Below are 19,609 nucleotides of genomic sequence, written 5' to 3'. Positions count from 1 at the left end.
AGTTATAATGGACATGTAAGGATAATTGTGTTTTTGATAATATATTTATATTATACTAGTACTTATAATGGAAATGTGATATTGTAGGGTTCACGAATGTTGATATGTGATCATTTAAAACCGTCAGATCCATACAACCAAATTGTTGAGTCACACTTATGCGAGACTGGATTTTATTATGTTTCCCAGATTGGAGTTATCCAATGTCAGTCAGTAATGATTAATGCTCTGATTGAGAGATGGTGGCCTGAGACTCACACATTTTATTTTTCGGTTGGTGAGTGTGCCGTGACCTTGGAGGATGTGGCGATAATTCTCGGTCTGCCAACAAATGGTCTTCCGGTTACAGGACCGACCATGAGTAGTTTTGAGGCATTGGAGGCTGAGTGCTTGCACCAATTTGGGGTTACACCGAGGAAGATGGACTGTAGGGGGAGCTTTATAAAATTAACGTGGTTTAGGAGTTTGAAAGATCGTATAGTGTTGAATGATGATGTTCACATTTAGATGTATGTAAAGTGTCACATAATGTTGTTATTCGGGAAATTTTTGCCTTTGCTCTGTAACTTCGGTGGCATCATACAGTTTAGTTGGGATTCGGCATGCCTGGCACACTTGTATAGATCATTGTATAGGGCAACTCGCGTCAATTGTAAGGAGATGGACGGTCCGCTGACACTGTTGCTTGGGCTTGAATCCGGCTACCATTTCTAGCGCCGATTCCCGGCAATCCCCGAGTGTTTCCAATTGCAAACACGTAATTTTGATTAAAGTATTGTTGAGTTAAAAAATTAACTAAATTAATTAGTGATGACAAACATTATTTTGGGCATAATAAATAATTATTGTTGATTAATTATAATTGCATATTACTAATTATTTATTGTTGCAGGCCAAAATTCAATTTTTTAGCCCAAATAGAATGAAAAGCAAATAGCAAGGATAGTGGGCTGAAAGTAAAAAGAGAAGCCCAAGGAAAAGTAAAGAAAGAAGTCAGATGGGCCAAACGGGTTGCTTAATGGATATCCGATCCAAACCCAACTCAATTTCAAATCCCTCCAATTTGATCTCACTACCAAAGAAACGTTCTTCTTTTCTCTGTCTTAGTCAAATCACAAAATTCAGAAAAGTGAGAAAGAGAAAGAGAAAGCTTCTTTCCTAAGGTGATCATCAAAGAAGCAAGAAAGAGAAAGTCCAAGCTTGAAACGCAGAAGTCTAATCAACAAATTCAAACCATATCAAGCTTAGGTTAAAGGTAACCCATTTCCTTGTACATGCAATACACTTTCTTCTCTTCATCTTCAACTCTCTGCCACTCCATTTTGAGCCATATGGAAAAGAGGATCTCTGTTCTTCTCTGCTATAAATCCACGGTCTCAAACATGTCTTGGGGACCAAGTTGGTTTTTAAGGGTTCAGATTCGGTTTACCATTGGAAGACTTTTGTGGTTGCTGTTTTATGGCTTTCGGTCAAGATGGAGAATTCAGAAGCAAAGTTTCCATTGTGAGGATTAATGGGAAAAAGTGAGACAGTGAGTTGGTGAAGCTCAAGGCTCAAGGAGTTGACCTATGAAGAAGAACCCAGCAACATGCAAGGAGATAAAAGAATAGTTTTTTCTCATTCAGAACCAAGGAGAGAAAACCAGAGCTTTGTGAGTTGTGTTCTGTAAAGAAGTACCTCTACTTGGATAATGCTTTCTTTCAAAGAAGCATTCGGCCAATACTGAAGAACTGTATCTGAGGTTTGCAAACCTGGTTTTGCACATAGCGAAGAGGCTGTTGATGAAGTCGATCTCCTTCATGTTTTACAGATTGTGATGTACTTTTCTATGTTTATCTTTCTGTAATTTCTTGTGTGAAAAGGCATATTGAGAGAGCTCAAGTAAAAACCATGAGTAGAAAAAGGCTGAGTGATACACTTGAGAGAAAAGCCTAGAGTTATTTTCAGATTTCTTTAGGTATGTCTATGTCTTGTATTTTGTACCTGTGAGGTATCCCTTTCTTAGTTGGGTTAGCACTAAGAGTGAAGAGTTAGGTATTATCGTAGCCAATGTCAAGATAGGTTAGAACTTGAGTGTGAAAGGATTGTGTCAATCCTGTGGAATTGGTGTATGTAATACTTTTAACTATAGTGAAATTCCTCCATAGTTGTGGAGGAGACTGGACATAGGTTGCATTGCACAAGGCAACCGAACCAGGATACATGCTGGTGTTAGCTCATCCCTTCTCTGCTGTGTTCTATTTTCTGATATTCATGAGACAAAAATAAATTGTCTCATAAATTTTTGCTGCTGAGTTCAAATAGAATCAGAATTGAAAGTTTGTTTTAAAGGGTCATTTCTGTAACTTAAAAGAAACGCATAGATTCAACCCCCATTCTCTAAACCTACCACAACCTTCAAGTATGCATTGAAAGAACTTCTAGAAATTGTATTTTGTTTACCACAGAATAAGTTAATAATGGATTGTCTGACGGCAGGTGGCGTAACTGGGATCGTGATAACTAGGCCTACCGATATAATTCGCTTGCACACTACATGAGGTTGTTGGATGATCTACAAGAAGGACAGGTATGTTATAAAATACAAGTACCGAATGTAGCTTGTTCAGTGGATTAATTGTTGTATAATCATCTGACTGGTTCAATGTGTCCAGTTTGTTTGGCAGGCTTATGGCATTGGAGACATTGACCCAGACGTGATTCCTTTAGACATCCGTCATAATTCGGTTATCTGGAGTGCCACGGTGCCACTTATTTCTTTTGAATGCATCGAGTGGCATGCATCTAATAGAGTCAGGAGGCAATTTGGCCTGAGACAGGGTGTTCCTAATCAAGAGCGGGATTTAGGTGCATCACACGGTGAAGTTCTAACTGGGCCTAAGAATCAAGATTGGGCCAATACCCACTCTTTTTGGGTGATGCAGTAGACCAATCGGTATAGTCACATTCTCTCTGATGACTTGGTGCCTTTACATTATCCATTGGAAATTTACATGTATTGGTACTGAGAAGAATTTGGTGACCACTTGCAATTGTTGAACCTTGTATTCCAAGAGAATCTAGAAGTTCCTCCACCACCACGGGCACCCGAACCGGCACGGGGACCGGCACCGGCACCGACACCTCCACCACCACCGCCACCGAAACCGCCACAACAGAGGGTGAGTATTTTGCATCATATGTTCCTGACACGCATCCGTCTTAATAATTTTCAATGTCATTCCCGGTACATCAACAGTATTGGGGTGGGCAATAGTTTGAGCCAGGGGAGCAAGCTTCGTTCAGTCAGCTGCTTGGTTTCATGGCACCGGGGCCGCACCACTCACATTCAGGTAATTATGTTGACATCCCACAACAGGTCAAGCACATCCGGGTGGTATTACTCCAGTTAGGAGGTCATTGGATTCGAGACATCAGGTTCGCACTTCCTCTAATAATTTTGGTGCCAAAATGTCTGTTGACTCAAGCAGAAGTGCTGAAGGGGCGGGAGGGATTATACACAGTGGAAATACTAGACGTATTCCGATGAGTCTAATTCAAGAGAGTAATAGGGTAGTTGATGATGAGATTGATAACTACCTAGTAGACCATCCAGAGGGTGAGGATGAGGGTGAGGATGAGGATGACGATGAAGATGAGGGTGAGGATGAGGATGAGGATGATGACGATGCTGTTGATGAGGATCCGGCACCTAGTGCAAGTAAAACAAACTGTTGGTAATGATTTTCAATTTGATTATGAATTTCAATTAGTAAATCCATGATGAACTTTTATTTCCAATATATGTTGTGTTTTGATAGGTACGGCCACAAGTGAAAAAGGTAAAGGTTACATATACCCGATAGTTTACACCTATACGGATGGTATAATTTTTCATTGCCTTGATTACTGCCTCCCTTGAACTGAATTCCATCCCCACCGTGAACTCACCATCCGCCATAACAGGAAGCGCTGCATACATCATAAGTAATAAATCCTTTATTATGTAATCAGTAATAAATCATTCATTACCATATATGATCATAATAGTCATTTTTTCTTCTATTCTATCTACGTAAGGAACAACTAAATATAATTTATAATAAAGAACTACTAACTAATAAAGTAATCAAATGCAATGGTCACAAATTACTATCCACATATCACATATACTACTCATCTGACCTTATTCTTTTCCTAATTCAGAATATCACAAAGCTATATTTCTTTACATACCTGCATTCATATATTGGGGAAATTCCAGTGCATGCATAGCCTCCAAATCCAACGACCTCAAGAAAGAAGGCTCCTGAAACAGATGTGGGTTTGCTAGTGCATTTGCAACTTCCGCCACATCTGCATCTGCGTTCATGGTGCCGTCAGCTTCATCTTCGTCTTCACCTGGACCAACGATCTCATAGTTACTTTCAAATTCCTCCTCGCTTTCACTATTATAATCTTCCAATTCAATATTACGGCCCGCTTCAGATTGCTCGAACTCAATATACAACTCAATGCACGACATTCGGTGGCGATTTTCCATATACATTGAGAACATCTCATGCATACTCACTTCATCCGTCACGTATTTGGTTTGAAATTGAACGAACCCACCAAACACAGATAAAGGATACCTGTACAAAATACACGATACTCTCCTAGATATTTGAGAATCTATCTTCTCACAAATCACACCTTTCAATTCCTCAAATGACAATGTGAACGGAATAACAATATCTAATGGATTTTCACACACAAATTGAACTCTCTCATATGTTTGTAATAAAATCTGCCCGTAACAATAAATTTTTAACCCAACTCTATCATCCATAACACTATACGTACTTAACTACTCTCAATCTCACAAAAATCTATCCTGCAAGGATGAAAGAGAGGAATGAGAGCATACGAAGAACATGAGCAGAGGAAGAATGGAGTTTCTGTGATTTTTTTGGGTTTATGTATGCAGTTACAATCAAATCGGACGGACCGACCGTGTCCTATTATTTCAATAATTTTTTTGGCATCACAAATCGGTGGGTCTGATTGCTGCCCTCCCGGATTCAAATAAAATTTCCCACCAAAAATCTATGAATCCGATTATAGCACTCTTGGTTTTAAAAATTTGGACCTCCTGAAATCGGTGAGTCCGATTTCATGCATAGCAAAACTCAGCCGCACACAAATCGGACCGTTCGATTTGTGCTCCTTTCTCTCTCATCATGAATTCGGACGGTCCGATTTCTTTCCCCTAAAATTTCTAAAACTAACGCTGTCATAACAGTGTAATTCACCCCTAATCATCATAACCGAGCAAAACTCACAATGCTAAATCATATAAAAAAAATTCAGCCTATTATTGAAGCTAGTTACGGATTAGAATTTAGACCACAATTTAGAATTATGGTCACGGTTTATAAATGATGAAAATGAAACTAAAAATACTATTCTTTACCTTATTAATTCGTTGGACAGTTAGTGTATGAAAAATGTTTCCTAACCATGCTTTTCATCAAACATAAACGTCATGGAAACATTTTTATAAAAATTTAAACTAATAAAAAAAATATACAAATAACTATATTTTTAATACACTGTTCCACATACAAGAGCCTTGCTCTTTTTAGATTTGAGTAAATATTTTTGTGTATATATAGACTATATTTATTTATTTATCTTATATTAAAATCATTTTTTTTGAGTCAACAAAATCAAACTTTGAATTTTTAGGTTATAAAAAATTCTAATGCTATATCATAATATTATTTTTTTAGATTTTAAATATATATATATATAAAGAAGTATATGAAAGATTGTTTCTAATAATAAAAGTATACTTATAATTAAAAAGAATCAAAATATCTATCACCTTGGTCAAAAGAACACACTTGGACATGAAAATTCAGCAGTTGGATAACAATTTTGTTAGAGAGTGAAGGTGTGAACGTGCAATAATGGTCCATCCCTTGAGATTCAAGAGGGTCTATAAAGAGAAGGGTTGTCCCTATAAGCATGGCTTTGAACAAAAATTAAAGAAAGTGTGTGTGTAGGTATGTGCTGCTAATACAAAAAGAAAGAAAAGAAAAGCTAGACGGCAATCCCGAGGAACAAAACAAAAGAACCAATTAAGCATGTATGTATGTTTTGTGAATTTAAAGTGAGAAAATTAAACCCTATAGCAACGGCAAATGCTACAAGGTTCGTGTATGTCTCGTCCCACTCATTCAACTTCTCTATCTATCATCTCTAAAAAGAAAAGCAAACCCACATAATAAAGCACCCTCCTCTTCGCTAGGTTTTTCTACTTTTTTTTTTTCTTTCCTCACTTAGTCAATTTTTGAAGTTGAATGCGATTTGAGAAATCATATTCTTTCTTGTTTTTAGGTATACATTGAACATTTCTAAGTAGGATGGCTTAGCTTTTATAATGACCAATATAGCCAGTATCAAATTGAACATTCATGTTATTTTTTTTTTATCAATATAAGTTTTGGGAAGAAAATTTTATGTTTGAATTGTATATAGAGTGAACCTTAAAAGAGGAAAAAAAATAATATAAGACAAATAAAAAAACCATAAAAAAATTAAACAAATTCAAAACAATTCTTACCTAAAAAAAGGTTAAATATATAATTATTTATATTACTTTTTTTATCAGTTTAAATTTTTAATAAAAATGGTTTCATCATAGCGTGAAAATGAAAAATCCCTACGCTTTAATTTGTAGTAAAAATGATTTCAACGGAAACTACTCAGAAAGATACTTTAGTACTTAATAAGATTTTGAAAGAGTAACAAATCTATAATCCATAATCTATAATAGTAAAAAAGTAGTAATGAGGAGTATGAATCTTCTCAATCTCCATAGTGAATTTCTTATTGTCTTATTAAGCTATATCGCACTTAATCTTAAATTTTCAATTTCTATTAATAATTGATGATTTTGGTCATCCGTAAATTAAAGGAAAAATCTCAATTACACTAATTAGAAACTAATTTAATATCCAGTTAATTCACATTTTAACGATACAAAAGTTTCAGCATCTTCTACAATAATAATCAACAATCATCAACGTGCAACTTTATAATTATCTTATTAATATAGTCATAATCAACCATACTAACAATTTGTTAGCACCAACACCACATATAGAAACATGCAAAATTAAACATAATCCTTTTTAATCATAATTAACAACGTAAGCCAACTCTATAACTAACTATAACAACCAATGCAAGTTGACAAAACCAATTTCAACTGAATCTCAACTGCTGTGACTGACTATCTTAACTAGCTCCCACTTATATCCATCTATTCAAGATTCATAAAATAATTACTAAGACAATGGACAGAGAAAGAAAGATTCATAAACGGTGTATTATATGAATTTCGTTATGTATCATTCTTTAGAATCAAAGATATATACAAATTAGAGAGAATCCTGTATACCTTATCATAATCCTAATAAACTTGTAAATATCATAAAAGATTCTAATTCTAACAGAATGATTTTGTATGATAAGTCACTACTTCTAGAAGAAAGAGATGTGAGGAGATGTAAAGATGATTTAATCTAGTTGGACATGATTTTGCTTGAATTGGGTCAATAAAGGTGACTGGTCCAATATGTCCCCGTAAACTAGAGGATGTTATATGTCAAGAATCCATAATTTGGACAAATTAATGTGAAAAAGTTGAGTAGAAAGAGGCTTTCTGAAGATGTCTGCAAGTTGACCGAAGAAAGGAATAGGAAGTAACTTCATTACTCCACCTTGAGCCTTTTGACAAACCAAATGACAATCTACTTCTAAGTATTTAGTGTGCTCATGAAAAACTAGATTTTCCGCAATATGTAAAGCACTCTGATTGTCACAAAACAAAAGAGGAGGGCAAGCACAAGGTACATTAAGGAACTTCAGCAAATTGAGAATCTATAAGAGCTCGCACGTGGTACTAGCAAGAGCGCGATATTCAGCTTCAGTAGAAAAACGAGCAGTAGTGATTTGTTTTTTAGTCTTCCATGATACTAAAGAATCTCCAAGAAGAAACAATAGCCAGTTAAAGACCTACGTATATCCGGACAACCGACCCAATCTAAATCGCTAAAACCGCAAATTTGGATATTAGAACTCCAAGGAAAGAAAAGTTCCATGCCAAGACTAGTATTAAGATATCGAAGAATACGAACAACTACTTTGTAATGAGCTTGAGTTGGTGTAGCTAAAAATTGATTTAGCTGCTGAGTTGCATAAGTAATATTCGGGTGAGTAGTGGTTAAGTAAATCAAGCGAACAACAAAGCAACGATAAACAAAGGGATCTGGAAGAAGAGGAATGTTATCTTAAAAAGGTTTAATTGCACTATCCATGGGAACACTAATGGGATTAGCTTCCAAAAGACCAGAATAAGTCAAAAGATCTAAGTAGTATTTCTGCTATGAAAGTGCAATCCCTTTACTAGGGTCAGCCACCTCAATATCCAAAAAATATTTTAAAATTTCAAGATTCTTAATCCTAAAATGAGAGTCTAAGATTCGCTTAATGGCTACAATCTCAGAAATTGAATTTCCAATAACCACAATGTCATCAACATATATTAACAAGATACATACTTCTCTGCCCACAACCTTAATGAATAGGCTATAATCGAAAATAGTCTGTTGATATCCACAAAAAAAAAGAAAAATGGAGAGTTTTTCATACCACATTCGACTAGACTGGCAACCGATACAAAGATTTGTGGAGACGACAACATTGATTTGGAAGACTAGAAGAGAGGCCCGATGGCAGCTCCATATATACCAATTCAGATAAATCTCCATGGAGAAAAGCATTATTGACATCTAGCTGCTAAAGGCCATTGTTTAATAGAGCTAAAGCCAAAAGTATGCGGACAGTGGCTGGTTTGACAATGAGTGAGAATGTCTCAAAAGTATTCACTCCTTTAGTCTGTGTGAAACCTTTGGCCACTAAACATACTTTGTATCTTTCAATTGAGCCACTTGGACGAGGACAACGTTTAATTTTATACACCCATCGACAACTTATGAGTTTCACCTTTGGGGGACACTCAACAAGAGACCAAGTTTTATTTAATTCTAATGCAGCAAGCTCTTTCTTCATGACAAGGTGTCAATGAGAAACCTGATTGGCCTCTCAAAATACTTTTTGTTCATGTTCAGATTGCAATGGTAAAATGTAAGTTCTGTGAACAAAAAACAGTAAAAAAATTGAAAAAATAGAATAGAGGGGATCTCGACAACTTGAGAATGTAGAGGGTCCATTGATAAGTAAGAGAAGAATTGCAAACATAATATGACAAGTGAATCAGAGGACGAGAAAGGCGCTAGCTACGGCATGGACGCGTGGTGGTGGATTGGGCGAGGTGGTGATTATAGATGATTTGGATGAGGGGATATAAGATATGGGTTGGGGAATAGAAGATGAAGAAGGCTGAGGTCATGCATGAGAGAAGAAGAAACTTGAATATCATTTGTAGGAAGGATGAGTTGGGGGTTGCGCAGAAGGTGTGTTTCTAGGAAACGATGATTGGATGCCATGAGGAGGTGGCCTAAAGTCACCAAAGGAGAATAGAAAAAATTTGTAAGGGGTCATTAGATAGAGTGGAAAAGGTGGTACTGGAAATGAGTGGGTCAAGATACATGGGATTTGAGTTAATGGACAATGAAGGTTGATTATTGTGTGATGGATCAAAATAAAAAAAATGGGCTTAGAAAGGATGTGAGGACTAATGGATTCTTTGGATGATGGACTATTTTTTACAAGAGAAAAAATGAGTCCATAAAAAAAACTATATTTTTGGATACCAAAATTTTTTTTCTCATAAAAAAGATGAGAAAATTCATAATGCAATAGTTGTGAAGGTGGAACAGGTGGTCGAGCTAAATAGTGTGTTGGTTGGATTTTTATTGGATCAAAAAGTTAATGGCAACAATATCACTCTATATCTAAAAAAAGTGGTGAGAGGTTGCGTCTAACAACCATGAGAGGTGGTTTTGTGAGAGGGGGAGCCTCTCGTCCTCATGGACTATCAAGAAAAAGGGGAAGATGTTGATAAAAAGAGCACAAAAAATGTAAGAAAAGGAGGAGCGAGGAAAGATTTCTCTAGAACAACGACACTGGCACCATGCATTGAAGACTGGATGGAGGAAGAATAGAGACGAAAGAGAATGGATGACAAATAGGAGACATAAACAAATGTAGTTCAACCGATTGCTTTCATGTTGTGGGGGTCATTCGCAAAAGCAGTCAGAACAGGAGTTGGAGTAATGAAAGAACAAGAGAAAAACATGGAAACTACTAAGGAGGCTAACATGGCTAATAATGAGGAGGATGAAGAAGATGATGAAATGAATGATGATGAGATTACTATCAAGAAAATGCCTAATGACTTATACAATGCGGTCATTGGAGAAGGCAGGATGAGAGATCTGAGAAAAGATTGGTGGGGTTGCCTTATTGTCAAATTATTGAAAAAAAAATTTCACTCCCAATTTTGAAAAGGAGGTTGAAAATCATTTGGGGTAAACAGGATAGCATTAATGTCATCGATTTGGACAATGAATTTTTTCTAGTAAGATTTCACAGCTCTGAAGATTTGGACTATGCCTTCATGAAAGGACCATGGAAGGTGATGGACCACTATCTAACCATCAGACTCTGAAAGCCAGATTTTAATCCAACAGAGGTATCCATAAACAACATAGTAGTATGGTGAGAATTCTAGGTCTTGCTATTAAATACTATGACAATGCAGTCCTCAAGCAGATTGAAAACATTATTGGAAAAACTTCAATAGTTGATACCAATACAGCAAAGGTAGCTCATGGAAAGTTTGCTTGAGTGTGTGTCAAAGTTTGGCTAAATAAATCGTTGGTCTCTCAATATATGATTAATGGAGTCACTCACGTCGTAGAATATGAGGATATCCATAAAGTCTATTTTAAATGTTCCAGAATAGGATATGAAAAAGGAGCTTGTCCAAAGAACAAACATGGAGGCACTGATGATGGTGGGAAAAGCAAAACAGAGGGAGGCCAGGCTGATGGCAAGAGCAATAAGGAAAATCTAGAATTGGATAAAGGTAAAAAAATGATTACTAATGAAGATGAATTGTTTCGTCCTTGGATACTTATATTGAGACAATCTTGTGGCAAAAAAGAGAGCAAAACAGGGGAGGGTACAAGTAGTAGAGCAGGAGCAAAAAACATCATTGTTGGTAATGCGTCGAGTTTGCTGCTCTACAAGATCTAACGGGTGAAAAAAATGATATCGCTAATGTGGAGGAATCAAATGAAAATACATACCAGAACAACCTCTAGACTTCTCACTCAACCAAGCCAATCTGACCCGAACCCGATTGTTTTCACTAGCCCAACAAATGTTAGCCCAAATGCTATATGTAGTGGCACCTATGAGAGAAACTATAACAGTAACAAAACAAGCGCTGTCACTACTAGGGCCCGCAAACCTAAAGCTTAATTCCAGCCCCAAAACTCTTCTACTCTTATCACGAAACAACATGTCACTAAACCTATGTCTCAATATGAAGCTATGCCCAAGCCCTACCAAAGCCTTTGTACCATATCAAAGGAAAACACCAACCTAATCCTTCACCCAACAGAATTTCAACCCCTTCTTCTCATATCACCTCCCACCAATCCATCTAAACAACCCCCATGACACCTGACCCTCCCCATGCTAACCATGTTCACCATTAGGAGAACTGGGCAAACCCTTCACTGGATATGGAAACCCAGGATGTGAAAGTTATATCACCCACTTGTATGCCAAATTAGAGATATAAGCCTCCTTATCTCCCAATGGTTCAGAAGTGGAATTGAAAAATCAAGATTTTGTTGAAGAAAACTCAGAAGAGTTGGTTGCAGCGATAGAGATTTTTGAAAAAATCAGAACTAGAAAAATGATATGGATAAAGCTAGCCCTCCTTAGTCAGAGGAGGAAATGTTGTGTGCTTGAGACTTGGGCTTTGTCTTTCTAGGCTTGTGATCTTTTTTTTCTCTGTTGTAATGATTATTTTTGTTTGGAATATTAGACCACTACCCTCTTTGTCTTACCACCAATCCTGATAGAGTGGACAGAGGTCATAAATTATTTTGTTTTGAAGTAATGTGGAAAACCCACCCTTCTTTCAGAAATTTTCTTCTTCAAAATTGGAAAAAACATGATTCCTTCTCCAATATCCTAACTTACCTCAACAACAGCCTTAAGAGTTGGAATAAAATATGTTTGGTGACATATTCAGGAAAAAAAAGAAGAATCATGAATAGACCAAAGGAGATTTAGTGTGCTCCATCCTATGAAAGGGACCAATTCTTATATGAGCTTGAAAAAGAGCTTAACAAAGAGTTGGACACTATTTTAGAACAAGAAAAATATTTTTGGCTCTAGAAATCTAGACAACAGTGGCTTACAGATGGAGATAAGAACACAAGATTTTACCATACAAAGACCTTGATCAGAAGAAGGAAAAACAAGATTTACAAGCTAAAAAACCCTTATGGCAACTGGTGTGAAGACCAAGATCTTCTTAAAGACATGACCTTTGATTTTTTCCAAGATCTTTATAAAGAGGAGAGGAACAGACCTGATTTGAGCATACAACATCATTATCCTCCCTTGAGTAAAACTGAAAGTAAGTTTCTTATCCTTTCTCCTTCTATGGCGGAGATAAAAGAGGTAGTATTTGGGATAGGCTCCTTGAAATTCCCGAGACAGGATGGTTTCTTTGCTCTTTTCTTTAAGGAAAATTGGAACATTCTGGCTGATAATTTTTGCTCCTTTATCCAGACCCTTTAACTCTCTCATGATCTTATTAGTGACATCAACCAAACTCTTATTGTGCTCATACCAAAGATTTTTAGTCCGAATTCATCTTCCAATTTTGTCCAATTGCGTTATGTAATGTTGCATACAAGTGTATTATAAAAATTATTGTTGCAAGAATTAAACCAATTTTTCTTGAGAGAATTGCCCCCAATCATGGTGGTGAGGATCGACTTCAAAAAAGCGTATGACATGTTGAACTAGAATTTTCTCAAGAAGAGTTTAATTGATTTCGGATTCCCCCAGTGTTTTATAGATATCATCATGGCCTGTATCTCATTTGTTAAATGCAGGGTGCTTTGGAATGGTTGCTAATCTGATGAGTTCGTTCTCCATGGCGGTATAAGACATGGGGACCCATCTCCCTTGAGCTTTTTGTGATTTCTATTGATAAACTGTCTCAAATGATTGAACAATGCGTGGATTTGGGAAGCTGGAAGCCTATGAGGACGGGCAGAGCAGGACTAGATATCTCCCATCTTCTCTTCGAGGATGACTTGTTCTTTTTTGTTGAAGCATCAGTTGAGCAAATGCATTATATCAATAAGATGTTGGAGTCTTTTAATGAAGCTTCTGGTTTGAAAGTAAGCATTATTAAAACTTTCATCTTCTTCTCCAAAAATTTTAACTCCAACATCATAGAGAAAATTTCTCGTATTAGTGGATATAAAAATATTAACCAGCCAGGCAGATATCTGGTTGCATTTTCTACAAACAGCAAAAGAGGCAGAGAAGTGTACAAAAATCCTATTGATAGGGTGAAACGTAAGCTTAAAGGCTGAAAAATAAATTGTTTATCCTTTGTTGGGAGAGTGACTCTTGCTCAGTCAATGATATCTCCAATCCTTAATTTTGATATGATGTACTCCTGTATCCCAAAAAGAATCTGTAATGAGATAAAAAAAAAATTCAAAGAAGCTTCATTTAGGGTGAAAAGGGGGGTAGAAAACTGCATGTTATTTGCTGGGAAAACTTTATGCAAATCAAAAAATCTAAGAGGTTTAGGTTTCAGAGACCTCCAAATCATGAATGAAGCTTTCTTACAAAAAATTTTTTAGAGAATGCTTCAAGAGGAAAATCCTCTTTGGATGCAAACCCTCCGAAACAAATATGGCAGAAATTTGGATTTGTTTTACTTAACTTACATAAAGACAGTTGATTCGAACTTGTGAAAAGGAATAGCAAAGGTTGCAAAGTTCTGCAGGCAGCATATCTCTTTCTCAATTTAAAATAAAAAAGGCTAATTTGTGACAAAACAGGTGGATTATAGGAGAACCAAACTTCTTGCAGTTCAGAAATAATCTCCACTAAGAGATTAGAGGCCAAAGTAATAGAAGCTATGAACATAAATGGAGAGTAGGATTTCAATTTTTTAGCTCGTCACTTACAAGAAACAATTATCAACAAGATAAGAGCTATACCCCTCCTTGTGAGGAGATAGGACAGGACAAATGCTGTGAAATCTTTTTCAAGATGGAATATTTACTGTTAAAAGTGCTTATATAGAGTTGAAGGGATTAGGTAAGACCCAGGACCAAATTTAGAATTTGATTTGGAAGTAGAAAGGACCACAAAAAATTAAGAGTTTCATGTAGATGGTAGCTCACAAAAAATTGATGACGTCTCAAAGAAGACATAGATTGTTTGGAGCAAGCTCTTCTTATCATATCTGTAGCAATACAGAAGAAAATCTGAGTCATGTCTTACGAGATTGCCAAGAAGTATCCACCTTTTAAGCCAAAATCATAGTCCCCTCTCACCTTTAATCTTTCTTTAGAGCTCCATTTGATGCATGGATCTGTTGGAATTTAGCATTGAATTTAGTACACTCCAAACAGATGCCATGGCAATCAGTGTTCATGGTAACATGTTGGTGGATGTGACGATGGAGAAATAGAGAGATTTTCTCCCCTCTTTTTATGAGACTGGAAGATGCTTCTATAGTTATATTCTCCTATATCAAGAATGTAAAAGAGGTCTGCAAGATCTCTAATCTTTATGGAATGAGATTGACAAGAATTAAAGCACATATAAGATGGATCCCGCCGCCTTTGGGTTGGGTTAAGGTTAATTCTAATGGTACAACGAAAAACAGTCAAGAAAAGGCGAGTTGTGGGAGAATTATTAGAGATAGTCAGAGAAGATAGATTGTAGGCTAAAAAGCTAATTTGGGATATTATACAGCCTATAGAGCAGAGCTATGGGAGATTCTCAATGGACTTCGAACTGCTTGGGAGCTAGGCCTAAGAAGGGTTATTATGGAATCGGATTTCAGTGCAGTTATTGCTATGCTCTGCAATAGAGGTACACTCTTGTGCAACCCATATAGCATTACTAGACATATAGCAAGGTATATAAATAAAAGTTGAAAGCTCATGTTTCAACATACTCATCGAGAAGATAACAAATGCGCAGGTCATATCACCTTGCGAGATAAGGCATAATAGCTAGTGCCGAATGTCATTTTATTGATCTTTCTTCTAGTATTCTTAGTTTGATAATTGATTATGATTATACAGGGGTTAGTTTATCTCCAAACATAGTTGTTTAGTTTTATTTTCTAGATTTAGGTCCCATTTTTATACCAATTTTTTTTATTTAAAATATAAATAATATATTCTTTAAAATTATATTGATAACAAAAAAATTATTTTGTATGCTCTAGAATCAAATATAGAATGATTATTTGTCAAAATAGAAATATAACACGAACAACCAAAAACTTTTAAGTCATTGAAGTTGAATGATTTATTAAACAAAATTTCAAAAAAAGTTTTAAATTTAAAAATTGATAATGGTACTCTATTTATCAAATAAATCGCATGGTTAACGACATAAAACCGAAAAATTGAGAGAAATAGACTCAACACTAAAAGCTCATATTTATTATTGGTGTCAATCAAATCTCGAATCTGAGTACTCATGTTGCTAGATAAAAATCATTACGACTAGATTAAAGCCTTACATGCAAGTATTTAAATTTAAAGTAACTGAAAATGAGTCCACTCATATAAACAAGAACAAAATTATATTAAGTATGTAGACTCTCTCATATCCTTTTCTTTTCAATAGTATATGTATTTAAAATAATTTTAACTAGGAGGAACCTTCAATAAGCACTTCTAACAATAATTATTTCACTTATAACATTTTTATATATGCCAATGTATTCAAGGTTGCCACTATTTCCTCACATAAAGTAATATATATTATACGTAATTGAAAGCATTTAGCGTAATAACATCTAGTGTAATAAAAAGAAAAATAAATCAAAACTAAAATAAACATTTGAAGTATATATATATTTCAAATATTGTTATTAGAAGCTTCTTTTATGTGCGATGATTTGCTTAAAATTATTTTTGACAATTGTATTTTATGTTATATAAGTAAATATATGAGACATTTTGTGTGGATACTGGATAATAATACATTATTGATATGAAAAAAAAAAGTGAAAAAAATGATCGCATTGAATATGAACAATTTTTTATAACATTAAATATTCACAACATAAGATAATATAAATTCAAAAAAGGCTCACAAAAAATCTTAAACGGATTAAAAGTAACTTAGATATTTACCGTTAATAAATTATCTGATATACAAAGCATAAAGAACCTTAATGCATTCAGCATATCTTTTCAGATCATATTGATGGAGTTTGTAACATTCAGTGTTGCAACAGTCTTGAATGCATTTTGTCCTCTTTACTAGATGATACGGATAATGTTTTTGGCATTGCATCCTACACTGTGTGATTGTAGATGAAATATAATCATTCATGAATACAGTGTTATAGAATTCAGCAGCATTGGTAGAACAAATAAGCATTTTAATTATCAACATTGTAATTGCAAGTGTCACACTGATCTTAGCCATGTGTTTTTCCTTTTTTTTTTTGTGTTCAAATATTCCGATCCTTAGCTTATTGTTGTTATATACAATATGATTCTAGAACTATGATAATTCTCACTTAATTCGTCTCTTTTCGTTATATTATAAGTTACCAATTACCAATATAAACAAAATAAAAGCTTTTCAATAAACAAAAGCATTATTTTAGCTAGGATAGTTTATTATTCTGGTAAACTTAGATTTCCTCGTGAATTCAATGATTTCAAAAGATAGTCGATCGCGTCATCCTATAGTAATGCAATTATTATTGGTTGTCGAATAATATTAGAGTAAATATTCAATTTCATCCTAACGAATTTCAAATTAAATATTTGGTCTCTAACAAATTTTTATTTGTTAGAAATCCAAAAAAATTATTTCTGCTAGACTAATTGGTCTTTTTGTTATTTTTAATCAAATTTTTAATATACAAATTCGATAAATTTTAATATAAGACAATTAATTTTTTAAAAATATCATTATAAGAGAAATTATTCTCCTTTAAAATAATGGATCGGAGAGATTAATCTGTCTAACAAAAATAATTTTTAAAAATTTTTAAAGAATAAAATTTTATTAGAGAACTGATAAGGTGAGTAAGTTAGTTAGGTAATTATGTAGCTTAACAGAGTTTGTTAGAGTGGTTAAGAGTCTGTTATATATTTAGCTAAGACAATTACAATTAGTTAGTTACTTATGCTCTACACTAAAACTATAAAAGCCTCTCATGTTGGTCACTCACTAATCAATCATTCATAGGGATGTCCATGGATCGGATCATATCCGCAGATCCGTGGTAAATATCCGCATCTGATCCAAAAATTACAAATACGATCCAATCCGCAAATTGATCGGATTGGATCGGATCCGATCCGCACCCTTTGCGGATCGGATCGGATCGCGGATATCTGCTCTACATCTGCGTATCCGATCCGCGGATCCGCAGATCTGCACAATAATAATTAAAAATAAATAAATATATATGTTTGGTATTCTATTTACTTGTTTGTATGTTTTAGTTAGTAATTATAATTCATATATTGTATTATTTTATTTTTATTATTTAGAAAGAGTTTGATTAAAAATATTTTAGGAATTATTAAGTTTAAAAGTATGAAAGAAATATTTTTATTGAATTTTTTTACATTAAATATGATTAAAAAGAGAAGATTTAACTATGCGGATATATCCGATATCCGATCCGATGGAAATTGTGCGGATCGGATCGAATTTTCGGCCATATCCGATCTGATCCAATCCGCGGACACCCCTAATCATTCATAAACTCATTTTCTCGTTCTCTAGAAATATCTCTCCCCCATCTTCCCCTCTCTTTCTCTCTCTCATCTACCATCTGTTACCTATTGATACCTTTCATGGTATCAGAGCTTCAAATCAGAAATGACAATACCAACAAATGTAGCAACAACACTGCTGAATCAGAATGATGACAATAACAACAACACTAAAGGAGTACAAAGTTTTTCAACTCTAATTAGGATCAAGCTAGAAGAAGAGAATTTTCTACCATAAAGAAACAAGCCAAAGCCACAATCGAAGGTCATGAACTAATGGATCACATTGAAGGAGCTAACGTTCCTCGCCAATACAATTCACCACAAGACAAGAGTGTTGGATGAAGTTCAGTAGAGTACAAAACGTGGAAATTAAAAGACAAGATGTGTTGCTGAAATCTTGGCTTTTGGCATCAATGAGTGACTCGTTTATTGCAAGAATGGTAGGATGCATGTTTACAAACTAGATCTGGGCACGATTACAGGTATTTTTTTGCATCTCAAGTCATGGCCAACTGATGCACCAATATTTCATGGTACATCTTGTGCTTAATTGAGTGGATTTTATCCACTATTCTCACACTTATTCATGAAAATTGCATGCTTTACATTTTTCTTTCTGATTTTGTGCTATGATTGAAAACATGTTTCTTTGGTCTTAATTTAGCTAATTTTAATCCTCTCTTATTACCATTCGATGCCATGATATGTATGTTAAGTGTTTTCAGAGATTACAGGGAAGGAATGGCTTAGAGGATGGAAAGGAAACATGCAAAAGTGGAAGGAATACAAGAAGCTAAAGGAACTGCAAAGCTGTCAACCCTGACCTCTTCGCACTCAATCGATCATAACTTGAGCTACAGAGGTCCAAATGAGGCGGTTCTAGTTGTGTTTGAAAGCTAACATCTGGGGCTTCGAAATGATATATAATCTACCATAGTGTTTGTACAGCTAGGCAATGCGCACGCGTGCATCACGTGCACGCGTGCATCTACGAAATTTCAGCGTATCAGAATTCGTCCCCAGCGATTTTTGGGCTGTTTTTGACCCAGTTTCCGGCCCAGAAAACACAGATTAGAGGCTGCAGAGTGGAGAAATCAAGAGACACAACTCATTATTCACAATTTTATGTTTTAGATGTAGTTTTCAAGAGAGAGTCTCTCTCTTCTCTCTAGGTTTTAGGATTTAGGATTTCCCTTAGTTTTAGGTTTATTTATTCTTAATTCTAGGTTTAATGTTTCTTTAATTTAGTTTCTCTTCTACTTTTATTTATTCTAGTACTTTAGTTCATCTATTTCTCTTGTTGATTTGTTTATTTTCCCAATTTGGTTTCCGAACTCGATGTTAGATTTGATTTTCTATTTAATGCAATTTGAGGTATTTTATATTTATGATTGCTTTCTTCAATTTGTGTTATCGATGCCTTCAATTGGTTGTTTGGATTTTATTGTCTCTTATTGATTTTTTATGTTTTCATGTTGTGCCTTCCAAGTGTTTGATAAAATGCTTGGGAGGATTTTAAGTTAGATTTTTATATTCTTGATTTTGGTTGAGTAATTGGAGACACTTGA

The 19,609-nt window shown here is 35.0% G+C and overlaps 1 protein-coding gene and 1 long non-coding RNA gene across 2 annotated transcripts; both read left to right on the top strand.

Annotated features, from left to right (window-relative positions):
* Positions 1-2,536: 2,536 nt before the first annotated feature.
* LOC107464722 (uncharacterized) lies at positions 2,537-3,720 on the top strand. Its single transcript, XM_016083680.1, has 5 exons — positions 2,537-2,569; positions 2,667-2,859; positions 3,013-3,161; positions 3,267-3,332; positions 3,418-3,720. Exons 1-5 carry the CDS (start codon positions 2,537-2,539, stop codon positions 3,718-3,720), a joined length of 744 nt encoding a protein of 247 aa, XP_015939166.1.
* A 7,788-nt stretch (positions 3,721-11,508) lies between these two features.
* Positions 11,509-19,409, top strand: LOC127741488 (uncharacterized). The gene is made up of 3 exons (XR_008002675.1): positions 11,509-12,655; positions 13,140-13,430; positions 18,130-19,409. It is a non-coding gene; the product is annotated as an uncharacterized LOC127741488 (long non-coding RNA).
* The last annotated feature ends 200 nt before the right edge of the window (positions 19,410-19,609 follow it).

The sequence above is a fragment of the Arachis duranensis genome, chromosome 9 (assembly GCF_000817695.3).
Source record: "Arachis duranensis cultivar V14167 chromosome 9, aradu.V14167.gnm2.J7QH, whole genome shotgun sequence".
NCBI classification, from domain to species: domain Eukaryota; kingdom Viridiplantae; phylum Streptophyta; class Magnoliopsida; order Fabales; family Fabaceae; genus Arachis; species Arachis duranensis.
Note: the sequence above shows the minus strand (reverse complement) of the source record. Positions and strands in the feature narration are given on the sequence as shown.

Bases quoted from the DNA above. Each gene is read 5' to 3' on its own strand.
- LOC107464722 (XM_016083680.1), top strand. From the start codon at position 2,537: ATGAGGTTGTTGGATGATCTACAAGAAGGACAG. The intron at 3,162-3,266 runs GTGAGTATTTTG...AGTTTGAGCCAG, and splicing joins CGAAACCGCCACAACAGAGG to GGGAGCAAGCTTCGTTCAGT. The intron at 3,333-3,417 runs GTAATTATGTTG...TCGAGACATCAG, and splicing joins GCCGCACCACTCACATTCAG to GTTCGCACTTCCTCTAATAA.